The following is a 17,223-nucleotide window of genomic DNA, read 5'->3' as shown; positions in this document are numbered from 1 at the left end:
AAAGGAACTAAAATTGAACATTAACTACACTGCAGCTATGTAAGCATGTTCTCAGCTTTTATGTGGTGCGTATCCTTGATTCCTTAAAAATCATTTTATAAAGTTTTCCACCTATGTTGTTTGCAATCTGTAATGCAACCGCTCAGTGTTTAGGAGAGAATGCAGCCTGTATCAGCATGTCATAGCCAGCTTTTGCTGGTGATGCAGACATGTATACGTGTCTTCTGGGAGCTCCCTCCAGGCCTGTGACGGCTAAGACGAAGCATTGCGATTCACCAGGAGCCAACTAACATTCACAGCAACTACAGGCTCTTGACAACACGTCCCTTATTAAAAACACAATACATGTTAACCTGAAAAGCATTGCTACATTGTCTGCCCGGATGAGTTACTGAAATCAGGGCTGGATTTCTTTCTGCAAACATAACGCCGGGGAAGAGTGCTAAGGCTAAGCATCTGAAGTATGTGTCATCATTTCTGATAAATCGGATCGGTGGGGTTGCTAGACAGTGAGACTCTGAAGGTACTCAGGATTCAGCTATAGCAATGCTAAGAGCTTTCTGGACTGTGTCAGTCTGATTGGATTGCTGGGTCACTAGGGCAATAGCAGAGGTACTGTAGTAACGATAGGGATACCACTGGCTGCTGTGTGCTCAATGAAAGCCAGCTGTCAGGTTTGTTAATGGAGTGCCGTTCAGATAGTAACCTTTTAAGGCCTTTAAGGAAAAGGTGTTTAACATAACTGGCATGTTCTTCTTGTGGTGCATTCCTAATTTTGCCATCCACAAATTACTGTAAAGATTAAAATCCGTCCCGTTCCAGCCTGCTTGTTTTAAGTGCTGCTTTTACAAGAATGATTAGTTGCTGACAATATATCTGGACCTTTTGCCTGCTACAACAATTCTGATGATGCATGCCTATGAATTTAAGTAATTGTTAGCTGTGATTAAGTATTATTGTACTAAAACAAGAATTGTACTAATTTGTTTAGTCAATAGTGGGTATATATAGTAAGGAAGAGGACATACAGTTTCATCTGAACTATTCTCTGTTTCAGAGGAAGGCTTGTCTGTATACGCACTTGCTTATAACAAGCTCAGCTGAAGTGCAAATGGAAATTAAATGTGGAGCCATTTTTAAACAGGTTACAGAGTGTGTGGACAAGCAGTTAGTCTAAGCATTACTTGTGGGTACTGGACAGTTAATTTTTGTAATCTCCTTAAGTGCATGTAATTTAAAGAGGAAGATTGGTGCTTCTTAAAGTATATAAAAGCAGAGTTTCCCTTTTCTTTACAGAAAGATTTGTCACTGATTTAGCAAGTTGGCTTTTTTATTTCGTGCAGCGTGATAATTTTTTTTATTCAGGTTTTAGAGTTTTGGTTATATTTGTGGTTTTGTCCTGATGTGTTTTTTTTTTAAATGGTACATTAGTAAGAAGAAAGAGCACAATTTAATGCCTGGCAGTTTTAGATCATATGGCCTTTGAAAGTCATCTAGCACATTGTTAGAAGACTGAGAGTTTTCTTTTTTCCATTTATCTTGTATCTGACCTACAAATTGTCTTGGTTGGCTTGGCTGTTGCATGCTGTAGCATTCAGTTCAGCACAAAAGAAATCATACACACACATGACTAGGCTTTCTAGACTGTGTCCCTGAGGCATCTGATAGTTATGTTAGTGTTTTTACACAGTGCCTCCCTGTTAATCCCTGAATTCGTGTTCAGATAGTTACTTCGATGAGGCCTTGCTCATCAGCCAGTGAGCTCAGATCTCAGCTCTGAAGTTAGAAGCCTCTCGAGGGGGTTTAAGAGCATCAGCCTTTAGGCTTCCTGGAGACTATCCACTAAAACATCCAGGTCAGACATGTTAAGGGGGGGGTCAGGCAGTTTAACAGGCAAATGTGAGAGAGCTATTCTATTTCTGTCTTGTTACCATCATGTCTCTGCACCTCTTCGCTGGCAGAGGTCTGGGATCATCTGATCATCTGTAGATAGAAGGTACAGTAGAACTGCACAGTCTTTCCTTTGATTTTACATTTCAAAGGTGCAATTCCAAGTTAAAAACAGCTAACAGTGATCAGACACTAAACACCAAGTGGTAATTTTTATTCTCATTTAATACAAAACCATAATTGTTAGAACCCCTCAAAAACAGTGAAAAGTATACTGCGTTCAATTAAAATAAATGCGTTTCCTTATTTTTATAATTTCACCCTATTGTACCATGCCTTAGAAGTTAAAGGATCCCACAGAGAGGTTGTTAAAACTGTTTTTCCTATAATCCATTTGAAGTTTAAATTGCTTCACATCGGAAAATGTGAAAGCATGTTACAGTAATTTCAAAGTCTTGATCATTTCAGCTGATGAAATTGGGTGTCTTAAGATGGGTGTGTTACTTGTAGGGTAATGTTAACAGTATATATTGTGCATGAGCTAAATATAACACACATGCTCTTTTTGATTGTCCAATTTACAGTTTCCAGTTTCACTGGTATGTCTGTCTTAAAGCAGCTATTTTGGTTTAAGGTCTGTATATAAAAGTTAATGGTTATTTAAAACAAAAGCCTGTTATAGTGGAATTTAATATTCTACCCCCATAAAATTGAAGTATCCCTCTGCTGTTTTTCTGCAGATAGAGTGTATTTAAATTATACTGAGGAACATGTGTGTGTGTGTGTGTACCAGCCAGCATGGTTTGTATTGATTTCAAAGAAACTCTTTGGGTTGTGGGAACTTTTCTCTCTCATTACTTTGTTTCTCTCTCTCTGTGGCATTTCTGCCTATATTTATAAAGCAAGGTTTTAAATAAGCATAAAATTCGGACTCCTTTCAACTGTTAATCGTACAACTTTGCAGTTCTTTTGAACACAGTATCCCCGGCTTAAGTAGCGAGGCAGAGCAGCCTTCAGTCTTCTGCTGTCTCGGTAGGGGTCCCTTTCTTTTAGTTCCTGAAGCAGACAAATGCCAAGGATCAAAACACCAGTCGTCTTTCTGACACCTAGCTTCTCTGTGTTGGGGTAAACCAGGGTATTTAACAGCTTATGGAGAATAAAGGCAGACTTCCCAGGTGCTGATTAAACGCAGCTGGGCGTAGCAGAATGTGTCCCAGGTAAACGCTAATGAACATTCTTTTTTCCTTACAGCTCTGAAATTACTAGGCAGTCCCAGACAAGTTACCTTTGCCAGTTGCCCTCTGGGATTAGAAGTCACAATCTGAAAATGTACCTGCCATGCAAATCAAAGCTCGACATACTGTATACAGTACAGTATGGGAGGCACCCAGAGGGGAGGCTTAGTCACGGATTGAGCTGAGCTCTTTGGAAAATCTTTTGATTTCATCTTTCTACCTTGAACACAGTGCTGCTATTGATTTGTAGATGGTGCAGATTTCATTCTTTATTAACTTGGGTCTGCTGATGTTTTAGCCCTATTCTTTGTTTTACAGCCTGTGTTAACTGTTTTTTTCCAGATCCCCATTATTAAAGCATGTTACTAAACAATGCTGTTCAATTGGTCTGGATAAAGAAGCCAAATGATCCATTTAGAGTGGTGCACAGATTACAGGTTACAATAATGTACTTGTTGTAGTACTTGTCACAAATTTTTCCAGTCTTGTATATGCTGTATGTTTTGGAGATTGTAATACAGCAGAAGTCTTAAACATTTTAATAGTACATTAATAAATAGAGCAATAATGTTGTAAAACTGGCAATTGCAAAAAAATATATAAAAATATAAAACTACAGTGTAAACTAACCAAAGTCCATTGTAGCTTCATTTTAGGATCAGTACCGTACATTTTGAGGTATTTTGTGCCACCATAAGTACAGTAAAAACTGTAATTTTGGTTAGGTTATCTTTTCATCCTCCATTTTTATTTTTTTCCCCTTTTCTGTTGTGCTTTGAGTTCCAGTTCTTGCTGTGATGTTCAGTTTCAGTGACGGGGTATTTATTAGTTTATGTAATCCCAGGACATGGCTGTGCTTGGCTGTTAGAAAACTAATTTTAAGGGACAGTCCCTTCCAGCTATGTTCAGTCAAACTAGATAAAAGAATCCATGTGACTGTTGTATTAAACCAGCTACTAGGAAAAAGTTTCTAAAAAATTCTAAATAGCGTAAGATTAGGAAAAAAATATAAAAATTGTTTACATGATTTAGAAATGTGCATTCCTTTTATTAATGTCATTGAACTACATTATTGTAATTATGTGGTAAAAATGACCTGATGGAAAAAAAAAATGACTGATGCACAGTGACAGTGTGTGGACTAGGGCACATGTTGGGTTTCCTCTGCGTGTGGGATGCAGAATGGAATTTCTCTTAAGTATCAGAAGAATGTTGAACATTATGCAAAAGAGATGTGCCAAAATGTCAATGCTAGTCCAGAGCTTCCAGAATCCTGGGCTGTCCTGCCTTTTAGCCTTCATATAGGACAATATATATATAGTAAATAGGACTATTGAGTCTATTACTCTGGACCCATAAGGAAGAACAGCTCTGTTACTCGAAATATGACCCTTTTGCCAAAACGTAACGGTTAATTGTGCCCTGGAAATCTGGAGGATGCAGTAGGTGGGCAAGTCGTTCAAGTCAAAATCTAACAGACGTTATGGAGTAAAGTGTTGTTTCAGTGTTAGAAGGGTTTCTTCTTGTATGCAAGCTTTAAGAGTAAAGTGCTCCCAGGTAAAGTAAGGCACCTTAACAATTTTGATTTTTACGGGATTAAACTGGAGAAACATTTCAACATCAATTTAGAAATGTCTCTTAAGGCATCCGGTCAGGACAGGTTTGTAATCAATCTCTCTAATCTGTTTCATCGTCTCAGGCATGTTTAATCAAAATGCCGGTCTACTTGAATAAATGAGTTTCTTAATCCTTTGTCGTCATGTCTTGAAGCATGCAATGAAACAAAAGCATTTTGATGTAAAGGACCTATTTTACTCCATGACTGAAATTTAATTGCATTGTTTGGAAGGTGGTGAAATAAACTCAGATGAAAAATTTGGAAAAGGGCTGGAATTTGTCCTTGGAACAAAAATACAAGTTGATCTGAGCACATCTCATAGTTTGAAATTGGCAAAACAGTGGGGTGCTGGCATTTGCTTGGGAACAGACTCTCGTAAAGTTAATTCACATCACCATGTCTATAATTAGGCCTGTCAAAGGTATACTATTCTGTACTAATGTCTGGTTTGGTGTTTTCGCACTGGTGAACCGGCTCCCACCTGTTTATATCAATTAAGTTTAAAGTGTTTTTCATGTTCTTTTATTCTAGTTACTTCTGTTGTACAGAAGAGTCTATTAACTCACCAAAATAAATCTGTGTCTAAGGTAATCTAGTACGTGGATTGTGATCTTGTTAATGAACAGGAAATGCTGCATCACCTTGAAAGGCACATTCACGAGTGGGCAGAGGAGGATAGTGGTGTGCTGCAGGGTTCTATTTGGGGCCACTGGGCTTCCTGGTGTATGTTGATAATTTACATGTAGATTTTGATGTAGTTAGAAAACTAAATTTGCATTTAATGCAAAAACAGGGAGAGTGGCAAACCAGAACAATTTCATGTAGGAAATTAAGAGACTGCAAAATGTTCCATTGGGTAGATATGGAAATAGATTTTCATAGTTAAGTACAAAGTGATCAATGCTGACAGTAGGGGGACACACCACAGGGGAGTTTTGGAATTGCAGGAAGTTGGACACTAAAAAGTTTAGGCATTTGTTGTTTCTTCTATATCTTCATCAAGACAATGGTGAAAATCAATAAGTCAAGCAAACAGAATGATTGAGTATGGAGCAAAAAGTGTGGAATTTAAATCCAGGGAAGCTGTGCTTAAACTTTGCAATGCACCTGTCTGATCTTGCTTTGAATAGTACTCAGTTTTGATAACCTTTGGCACAGAAAGGATGACATAGAATAAGAGTAATTCCTGATCTCAGAAAGGAGTGCTGTATATAGACAGGTTATGGGAACTAAATCATTCTCTTCAGTCTTGAACTAAGGAGGAATGATTCAGTGCATATAATTCTAAGGTCTATAGAGAAGGTTAAACTCGGGGGATCATTACATTCTGAGCAATGGAACAAGGATCAGGGGTCTCACAATTGGAAACACCTCACAGCTCTGTAAAGAAGTATCTGAATCTAGTTTTGAAGCATGCAGTTCTACATTAAGGGCCTATTTTAGTTCATGAACTTGGAAGGAGGTGAAATGAACCCAAATGAGACAGAAGGCACTTTTGAATAATGACTGGATGAAACCCTTTAAGGCATTAACAAAGTCAACCCAGCAGTTTTCTTCAGAACAGATGGTGAGACGTGAACCAGAGGACACAAGTGGAAATGCGTTTAAGACTGAGAATAGGTGACACTTGTTTCCACACTGGGTTCTAGGGTTATAGAGCAAACTACCCAGTCATGTTGTTGAATGTGACCCCATTGCTTCCTTCAAGAAATAGCTGGATGGGATCCTGGGATCAGTTAATTACCAGCTACCAGCAGGGCTGGGTGGGCCATATGGCCCTCTATCATTTGTGACCTGTCTTATGCTCTTATGAATTGGAACGAAACCCTGCTGACACATCTCCCTCCTAATCTCCAACGTGCTTCAACCGGACTGGCTTTCTCAAACGTCTGTGCACTAGTTTAAAACCGATTTCTACGAGATTGCCATTCCCCCGTTTCAGCCTACCGCTTGCTTTTCAATGGCTGCTCTGTGGAACACATACTGTTTAAGCGAGGGCGTGGGCCAGGCAGATTTCGGCTCCACTGTCGAGTCGAGCTCATGGCCTCTAAAGACTGTGCTGCCATCTGCTTTGATGGGGGACAGGGTTTGTGACTGGTAGGGCTGCGCGTGAGTCATCTCTGTCTAGGCTCCACCTTGCCGAGATCGCTGCTCTGTACACGTGAGGCTGGCGCCTAACAGGCGAGGTTTGCCCTGAAATAAAAGGAGCGTGTGATTAGTCAAATGTTGTTTTCCACACAAAAGCCCTTTCTTTGCCATTTGAATCTCGGAGGGTTATTTTAATATTATAGCAGTGTGTATTCTTTCTCTGCAATATCATTATAGAGAACAATTTTTAAAAAGCCCTGCTACACAGAACTTTTCCATTTTAAAGTGCTCTTTGCATTGTGTCAAAGCTGGTGGGCTACCACAGACATTAAGCATCTTGGTCAGGCTAAAAGGTGCCAGTATTGCCTTGTTATTAAAAAGCGATGGTTTAGAATTATGGGGTGTACTGTAAATTATCATAACTAGCATTGCTCCCAGATAATTAAAAAGTATTTTGCATTTACTGTATACATACACAAATCAAGAACCACCTAAAAGAAGGAAGAAATAATAAAGCTTCATTTTCATAAAACATTGGTTTTTATAGAGATGTGTTTTGGTGACAAAACACATCTCTAAAAAAGACAGCTTAAGATTGCATTCAGTGTGTGTGTTGGGGTTCCAAATTGGGATCGGTTTTCTCATGCACCCACAGAATGCATAAAACACTTTAAAGATTTGAAACCAGTTACTATGCACATCTTTCCTAGTGATCAATATGCACTGATGACCTTGTAAGTTATATTCCCCCAATCTCTCTTTAATTTTGTACTCCCCAACATGACTCTGTAATGGATTTTGTTAAATTGCCCCTCTTGTGGATGATTGAAGTATTTTGAGCTGAACTGCATTAAAAGTAACTTTTCCCAGCATGGATGCTAATAACCATCAGTTGACTTCTTTGTTAATACGTGTAATTGCAGTGTTTTAAATATTTTACCATGCTTTGGAAACTATTTGGTCCCACTAATCAAAGAAAAGGAGGGCAGAAAGATAAAGCACTGCCTGACAAGAAAATAAATTGGGGAAAGAGGCCAGAAAACTATAGACACATAGGCCCTTAAAAAATCTGGTAGCTCTTGGCAATTTTACGCAATCCAGCAGTTGATATGTACTCTAAAATACGAGGGTTGTTGGATTCTGTCAGCATATGGAAGCAATTTGTTTGGTATCTACTGAAATTAGATGCCTTTTCATTAGTGTGTAATATTGCAAGAGTGAAATTGTTAAATGTTGCCATTTCTCCTGGGAGTGTGTACTGTCTAATATGCACAAGGTGCCTGGAGCGCTTGAAGGTCAAGAGTTGTCACGTTTCACAGCTGGTATGACTTCACCATTGTCAGCTTCAAGATCATCTAGGGGTAGAGTGAATTCCTTGCAATTTAAATGTCTTATTTTCGCAGTATGTTTCCATCAGCTTTGCTTGGTTTTCATTTGTTTTACAGTGGGCACGATAACATGCAGCTTTTGACAAGATACAATGTATCAAAACGTTTTCATATCAGTTTTTTTTTTAAGTAGCAAACACAGGGTGCCTTGTAGGCCAGTTGAAAGGCTTTTCACTTGCCAATATTAAACAGACTTTTGTGAAGGTCCTGGCCTCTGTCAGCACATAGCTAACTAACACCACAGAAATAAAACCTGAATGCTTGATTGCGTAGAGGCTTAAACCTTATTCTAATAATGATGCCTCACAATTGGGCAGATTTTTCTTTGTAAAAATTTAAATTTGACAAGATTTGCAATGCTTCCTTTAGTAATTGTTGTTTCTGAAAATACTCAGCTTTGTGAAAGTGGACCAGTTTCGTGGCAGTCATTGATTAGCTATTAAGTGGGAAGGATGAGTGACTTGTAGCATCTTGCTGTCACTTTGTCAATTTATATTGAATTATAAATGTTTTCTGGGTCAAAATAATGGAATACTTTCAAGGATGATAGCTTGAATTCCCCTACTGTCCTCCCCAGCTGTTTTCAGCTTTTTTGGACCACAGCTCCAAATAAAAAAAGGATTTTGCCTTTGTGATGAAATCACAAAGGAACATTCTGTTTTGTGTCTTAATCCCACATCTCGGGCATGAACCCAAATCATAAAAGAAGGATTAGTAGCTGCATTTAAGTGAGAAATCTTTCAAAAGAAATAAAACTCTGAACAGATACTCCACTTACTCTAGTCTCGCTGGCTGGAAGAAAAGCCTACCAGCAAATTCTGGTCCCCGACTTGTATTTCCTTTTTGTCCTTTTCAGTGCGACACTGTTTTGTGTTTTGTGTGATTAAACAGGAATCGTTAAAGATTTCTGAAATAAACCTGACGTTTCACGTCATCTTAGAAGTCTTCAACTGACGCCTGAACAAAGCAAAAGGTCTTTGTTATATTAACCAACAATAGCAAAAACATAAATGATTGTCTAAGTGTTCGGGCATTTCTGAAACGTTAGTTTGCAGTGCGGCTGGTCTGTTCATTGCAGTGCAGCTTCGTAAAGCCCAGTTGCTTGGATCTGAGTGGTTGCCTTAGATAAAACACTAGTAGTATGTCTGTCGTGGAGTCGCGCTGTTTCCTGAGCAGCTGTGGTGCGCTCAGAAAAGAGCTTTTGTGGCCTGCAGGCATACTGTATGAAATGCCTTTGCTAAGCAAGTTTCTTAGCAGCTTAAATAACAGGTTTTATAGAGAAGCAAATTATTTGTGCGTCCACAAATTTGGCTATTTTTAAGTTACTGCTGAGCGCTAAAGCCACAGCCCTCCACTATGACTTCTGCTTAGACTGTCAGCTCAAAACAACCCGGAGGCTGTGGAATTTCAGTTCTCTTCTACTTCATTTGAATGGAACAACAGAAATAATTATGTGAACAAACTCTATTTAGAGGATTGAACCTCAGCATCTGAATCATACATCTAGTTACACATATAATGATACACTGTTGATCTGTGATGGTATTTTCACAACAGACGGTTAACCAGTGCAACCAATTATTACAAGGAGAACTTAAGATAAATGCTTTGCTTGCTCTTTACAGAACAGTGGTTTGCAGTTTGTGGCTTTAGTAATGATTTAATTCATTTAACATGTATATTGTAGGTAAATTGCAGTATTGTTCACTTTTTTTATTAAAATTGATTATTTGGCATGTCATGAGATGTTTCAGTTTAATTTTTTTATCCTGCAAACCTCCAACTTTTAGCTGTTCTATAATCTAGAAAATGCTATTCTTATTTATAAATGTGAAGGAAATTGAACTTCAAGTTTCTAGGTTTAAAAAAAAAAACATGCAGCCTTTCATTAAGTTCAACTGCATGTAGCATTCAATTACCTAACACCTCAGGCTCAGTATAGTAATCTGAGCAATGTGAATCGTGTTTGTCAGTTTCTTCTTTTTGCATCACTTATCCAGTCATTCCAGCTGTTGGCCAACAAAGTACAGTGCTAGCTCAGGACAAAGGCCTCCTGGTGTGATGAGGGTGACTGCTTTGTCTGGGTTCTCTGATTGTTGTGTCCACAGTGGCTGGCAGGCTGTTGACCTTCCTTTGTGCTGGCTGTTTTCCCTCTTAACCGAAAACATAAATCTCCTTTTTTTTTTTTCTCTTGAGGGTTCAGCCGACTAAAAAAATCCCAGGAGTGTTCTTATTAGAACATACAGGAGCGGACTTGTGGTCTAAAAAAATAATTGGACGAGAGTGTGGTGGTGAGGGGGTTGCGTTTCGGCAGAGAGGATGTGCGTGTGTGCAGACGGTTTGCAGGGTCATGGAGTCTTCTTGGCGACCAGATTTTAAAGAAGCATTTCCTCTCTGTGTTGCCAGCAATGCATTGCTGACACCAGGAAATACTTGTCATGTGGTGGTGCTGGGGCAGTAGAAAGGGGAGCAGGGGGAGTGTGGATGCAGGAGGAGGAGTGGAGGAACTGAAATAAAAGCAGGGTGAAGCTGTCAGCTGCAGGAAGTTCAGAACATTATTTAGTTGACCTTCCCTATAGCAGCCCCTCGTATAGTAGACATTCATCGGCAGCCAGGAGGTGCGTGTTTCTGGAGATGCTCCAGGGTGTGGACCCTTGTTTCGTGGAAAGGAACGAGATCGTGAAAGTGGACGAGATCATTTCCTTGGCAGAAATGTCGTACATTCCTACACTTCACAAGACAAATATTGCAAAAACTTGCGGTGAGCCCAGACTTCAGAAATAACTCGTCTCGGAAACATTTGGTTTATTTTGAGATGGTTACAGAATGATTATAGCTGGGCTGTTTACCTCCCTCCTGTTTCATTCCAGTTGCGTTGCCCTTTTCACTTACAGCTCCTAACTCCTCCAGCCAGAAAGACATCCAATTACAGAGCTAAACTGCCACTTGTTTTTTAGCTTGATTGCAGTGACTCAGTCGCTGTGTGATTATTAACGAGACGTATAAAGACTTTACTGACGTTGCCTGTGGAAAATACTGTCACCGAGGGAGTCCTGTGGGAGTCTGGAGCAAGCAACACAGTCATGCTATCGAAGATGACTCCCTGGCTTCTCTTAAGAAAAGGCTAGCTGCTAAAAAACAATCACACTAGACAGGAAAGACTACAAAGGAAAGGCCATTCAGTGGTATTCACTGACCTGTTTGTCAAAGTGATCTAACAGGAGCACACGAAATATGAATTTACAGAAATTAAGAATGTACATTGGTAGAGTTGATGTAACTTCGGGCTTCATCAAAGCACTCGGCCCAGATCAAGTAAGAATAGCATTTTTCCCCTTTATATACCTTTGTGCTGCTCATCTCCTCACCCCTGAAATAAACTAGCTATTTCATAACCTAATACCTTATTCATGTCTGTGTTACATACCCTACTGTTTAGTTGGGTCCTTTTTTTTCTAAAAAACAGAACCTACATCTGCACCGAATATGCATAGTCTGTCCCTTTCATAGACACCTAGAAATATGGTGAGTGAGTGCCGCCCTTACCAATATGGCATCACCTCATCCAAGATGGTGGTACCCAGGAGCCCTGTATCGAGCCAAGGCAGGTAAGATGTTACATGAAACAATCAAAAGCAGCTTTAACACATACAGTAATTATATTACTTTACTACTATGTGTCTCATTTTATTCTTCAAGTCTAGCTGTACGGGATAAGAGTTTCAAACTTCTTTTACAAGTGTCAGCCCATTTCTGAAGAGATATGCACCTCTTGCTTGAAATGGTGCCTGTGTGCAGCATTTCAGTGTTTTTGTTCTCCTAGAGCACCAACAGGTGTTACATTTCATTAGAAGTGTTACCTTTTTGGGTCAAAAAGTACAAACGTACAAGGATATGTTTTATTTTTAAATGGGGAAAAATGCACGCTGCAGGCCTTTTCTAGTCTTAACATCAGTAGCTGAAGCTTCGCCCTGCGGTGTGGAAGAAAATGTCCCTGTCCTTGATCTGTCCGCGAAGATTAGTGCTGCTGGTGAAATGGAACAAAACCATCGGAACGCTAAGACTTGATGTCCTTCATTCCTTCACTAATCTGGTTCTTATTGATTCTCTTCTTCAGATAAGTTGTTTAGAAAGTTGTAGAAAACCATCCTTTGCTAAGCATGGGATCTTGCCAGATCTAACCAATGTAGAAAAGCTAAAGCAGCTGTTTAAGGGAGTGACTGGATGTCTGTGATGATTTATATGACTGTAACTGCCCCGTTTGTGGTTTCCACCATGGCATTTACTCCCCAGTTGTTCATGGATTACAGAATAACTTTTTTTACGTTATTGAAATTAAAGATGTTTATTAAGTGTTCATTTATTAAAAGGGAATTTTATTTTTAAAAATAAGGTTGCCGGTTCAAATCCCACGGCCAGCTGAGGAATCCTGCTCTGTTGGGCCCCTGAGCAAGGCCCTTAACCCCAGCTGCTCCAGGGGCGCTGTACAATGGCTGACCCTGCGCTCTGACCCCCAGCTTCTCTCCCTGTCTGTGTGTCTGTGTCTCATGGAGAGCAAGCTGGAGTATGCGAAAAAACGATTTCCTGATGCAAGAAATTGTATAGGGCTAATAAAGTGGTTATTTTAGGTTCTTTATCGTTCTGCAGAGTACATGGACAGAAGATTTATTATGCTTCTTAATATTTGTTTTATGATCTGTGTCATTAGATTCTGAACTGCCCTGTCACCCAATATTCTGAAAATATATACTATTTTATAGAATGTATCCCAGAAAGAGAAATGGTTTCAGGAACCTCTGACAGGTTTATCCTCTAACCTAGGGAGTTAGGTCATAGCCTGTATAAGTATTGCTTAAAAAATGTGATCCAAGTAGGACAGGTGTGGAGAGACATGTAGAGACCTGAGCAGTTTGGCCGGTACCTGTCCCACTGTCATGGATACTCTAGTTGTTCACAATTATTGGATATGACATGTGGAAATGTTTGGAAGATTATTTTTTTTTGGAAGATTCATCATGTTAACCATAACTATCGAAACCAGTGATTGTGCTGATGTGGCTTCTAACTAAGCTGAAAAAATGTTTTTGCCTGTCTGATAGACTGAATGTTTGTAAAATCATTATCTTCCAAACAAACCAAACTCCAGCAGACTCCTAAGGCAAGTTCTGTGTGAATAATGAATTGTTCCTGTATTTTAATTGTACTCTTGGTGTGGCAGCAGCTTGGCAGTTCTTGAAGTAGGAAGTGGCCCATACTATACTAATGAGCATGAAGCCCAATCTTCTGTATCTAACACAACACACTCCTTCCTAGAGCCCACTGTTTGCCGGGTTAGGTTCTGACTCACCACGACCATGCATTGGTCTAAGTAGATATTGAAAATGGATGGATATACTTTTGAAAGGTCTGACACTTGGGTTTTGGTATAACTATGGAATGGCTTGTCTGGTACATTTATCATCAATATTAAAACTTCCTAAATCTGCACCTGTTCATTGGGAATCTCCTCATTGACCTAGTACGCAGTGCAAGCAAAAAAGTAAAAATGTCCATATGCTGAATCAGGCAAGAGATGAATGAAGCGTGAAGTGCCAGCATTTGTCAGTGGGTTTAAAATTCCCAAGGCGAAAAGGTAGCTGGAAACAGTTAGGTTTTTTGCTTGACCAATATCAAAGTCGTCTTAACAACTTAAGGGATTTGGTTTGTGAATGTTTGTGTCCAGTGTAATTTTTGTAAAGTGCTGGATGGGTGAAACCGTGAGTTTCCTGTTGACCAGAATGATAGTTTCTTTTGTGTTTCTGTGTCTAATAGAAGTCTCAGGGCTGGAACTGTGCTCAGTTTACCCCCTTGCAGTGCTGTTTGGGATAGATGCACTCCTCTTCCTTGGGGACTGTGGTGGAAAGGCCCTTTTCAGAGAGCAGGCCATTTCCCGAGAAGAGCTAACCCTGCCGGAGTCAGCAGTCTTGTTTCCAGCTGACGGCTGAGTTTGGGAATGAAGTCACCCCCAAGCCCCCCCCCCCCCCGCAATCCTGTCATTTAAACGGTTGTAATCTTCGCACAGCGCAGCTCCTTCTGCCGACCCCTGAGACGCATCGTCAAGAGCTGTGACTTCCAGCTCAACAAGAAACGGATGAGGCCCGTGTCCGGGGCCTGTCAGACGCACTCGATCAGGGGCTGCTGCGTTTCTCAGCCCCGGCAGCTGCTCTGGGATGTACTGTAGTGTGGGTAGACGATGAGGACAAACAGCGGCTTTATCAGCCTGGGGCCAGCTGCTGCCAGTCAGCATGGAGGTTGTTTTCCTTGGGTTTCACTGGGGGCTGTGATGCAAGCTAATTACATCTTGTCCCGACATTTTTTTTAGATGTAAATGTGTTCATGCCTACTTGTCCGGATTCAAAAGCTTCCGTTTTGACCACTGTGCCCAGAAAGGAATGTAGTTGCCGTGTATGGTTTGCGGCGGGGGCCGAGTCTTTCCTTGCCCCTTGACCCGGAAATGAACGACGTCCGGGATCTGGCTGCGGATCGGCCGCCCTTCAGCGCTGTCCGTTGGCCCTGCAGGTCACGGGGAGTGCTTCTGCGGGGAGTGCAAGTGCCACGCGGGCTACATCGGCGACAACTGCAACTGCTCGACGGAGACGGACTCGTGCCTGTCGGACGCGGGGCAGATCTGCAGCGGCAGGGGGAGCTGCGTCTGCGGGAAGTGCCAGTGCAGCGAGCCGGGGGCCTTCGGGGACGTGTGCGAAAAGTGCCCCACCTGCCCCGACGCCTGCGGCACGAAACGGTACGTGGGACCGGCGGCCGCGAGTGCGGAGTTCAGCCGGCACTCTTTACATCCCGTTTTTCACACCGCATGAACCTTTTGACATGTTTGCTTTCTGTAAGATTGCCGTTTTGTAAAGATGTTCTGGCACATATTTGCCTACGTTATTTTTATGTGCATATTTGCACATATTGCTACGTGCATAAAAGTCCATCAATTTACATTCCGGGTGCCTGGATATTCTACTGCCAAGTGTTGGGTTTGCGTTGGCTGGCAAATGCTTTGTTTTCTGAAAATATTCACTGACACCTCCCCATTTCTAAACTAAAAATAATAATCATGATTTGCTTTCTGGCGGTGCGAAAGTTTTGGGGAGAACGCGTTTTCCTGTGATCGTCTGACTTGGCCAGATTTACTGGAAATACACGGGTGAGCGTGTGGTAACTGGACTGTACTTTGAAAAGGAAATGAATGTACTCCTCAGAGTAAAGACGCCTTACCTTGTGAGCAGCTATCCTGTCAGAACGGAGAAGGCCAGGAGTTGTATGTTTGGATGATGGGCAGAAATTAGAGCACCTGGGGGGAACCTACCTAAATAGGGGGGTGAGGTGCAGTCTCCAAGATGTCAGTGGTCCCGATCGAGCCCAAGACTCTGGCTCTGTGTGGCCGCACTGCTCACCTGGCCCCTGCGATACCCATAATGCATTACCCGTAAAGTAAGAGAACACGTTTCAGGCGGCTTTGTGGGATTTGATTTCCAGGGAGTGCATTGAGTGCCGCCTGTTTAACTCTGGAAGACTTGCTGACAACCAGACCTGTGAAAGGGTATGCAAGGATAAGATCACGACTGTAGACACTCTTGGTGAGTACTGGCTAATGATTTTCAGAAAAGGGAAAGAGCACGTAATGTTTTTTTTTTTCCTCATCTCGAGGGATTATGAAGCACTGTACATTTTGGCCCCTGTTTTGGATAGAACCAGCGAAGGGGCCAAGAAATCAAGAGGCTGATTGCGTTACGATTCTTGGCTGAAGTTTTGCTAAAACCAATTTGTCTTGTCTATATAAATATATAAGCCGTTTGTAGAGGTAATTGAGAAGTAATATTCCATTTGTATTTTCTCCAGAACTCAAGAGTTGCATCAGATAGATGCAAATCGGGTTACCACAGATAAAGCTAATATAATACTATACTGTATCTCCTTTTTAAGATAAAACATCAGCTGAGCTATTTGGTTTTGCAACCAAGGGTAGGGACACACAGCTGGGCTTTTCTCTTTTAAATTACTCCAATTACATCTGAGTGTTTTGAGGCACGCAGAGTGGTGTGTAATGATTGAAGCTAGGAGGGCTTCAGTCGACCTTTTTTATTGGCGTTCATTACAATAACCAAGTTCAACATTCAAGCCTGTATGGACTGTAGTTTGAAACAAGGTTAAAGGTTAAAGATTAAACAAGGTTAAAGATTAGGCATTCTATTAAGGTTTGATAGATTGCTAATTTTCATTTGGGAGAAAAGTTTCTGAAAGAGTACTGTGTGACCAATACTGTTTTATCTTTAAACAAAAATGGACAAAACTAATCTAGTTCATGGAAGCCAAGTACTGTTAATGTTGACAGTTGATCTTTAATACTATTGAAGTGTTAACCAGTAGCAAGATAGATTCCACCAAAACAATGTATAGTCTTTACTATTTAACGACTGCCTGTAATACAGATAAGCTCAATAACACCAGGCTCAACCATGTTTCAGTAATACTTAGGCATTGATTCAATTTTCTAGGACCATATTTCAGCAGCAAAAAATGCTCATAGACCTGGGATTTTCTTACAAGCCTTAAGGAATGTATAATCTCATTTTTTATGGAAACAGAAAAATACAGTGAAAAAAACATTGTGGTCAATGCGTGCTCATGAAGCATTGCTTTAATTCCTTTGAGAACAGCGCGGTGCGCACCTCCATCCCAAAAGCAAGTTCACAAGAGTGCCTTTTCATAACTTTCTGCTATTTTAGACATCTGACTGTTTTAATGGGCTCCACATGTACATTCTGGAAACTTCACACTTTAAGAATAGGGGGTGGAGGTCTAGCTCCTGGAGGAATTCAAAATGGCACAAAAGAAAAATGAGCAGAATTGGAGAGTTTTTTCCTCCAGATAGCGGAAGGTAATCATTAATACAAGGATGACTTCATTGTAATATGGCTTATGTAACACCAAGTGAACTACAGAGCATCTGAGGCCAGTG

At 40.7% G+C, this 17,223-nt stretch overlaps 1 protein-coding gene across 1 annotated transcript in view; it reads left to right on the top strand.

Moving 5' to 3' along the window:
- itgb5 (integrin, beta 5) overlaps window positions 1-17,223 on the top strand; it is a 39,857-nt gene that overhangs the window by 18,103 nt on the left and 4,531 nt on the right. Inside the window, exons 11-12 of the mRNA XM_006636254.3 lie at window positions 14,778-15,000; window positions 15,741-15,841. Coding sequence (XP_006636317.3) covers window positions 14,778-15,000; window positions 15,741-15,841 — 324 coding nt within the window. The remainder of the gene's footprint in view (window positions 1-14,777; window positions 15,001-15,740; window positions 15,842-17,223) is intronic.

The sequence above is a fragment of the Lepisosteus oculatus genome, chromosome 12 (assembly GCF_040954835.1).
Source record: "Lepisosteus oculatus isolate fLepOcu1 chromosome 12, fLepOcu1.hap2, whole genome shotgun sequence".
Lineage (NCBI taxonomy): Eukaryota > Metazoa > Chordata > Actinopteri > Semionotiformes > Lepisosteidae > Lepisosteus > Lepisosteus oculatus.
Note: the sequence above shows the minus strand (reverse complement) of the source record. Positions and strands in the feature narration are given on the sequence as shown.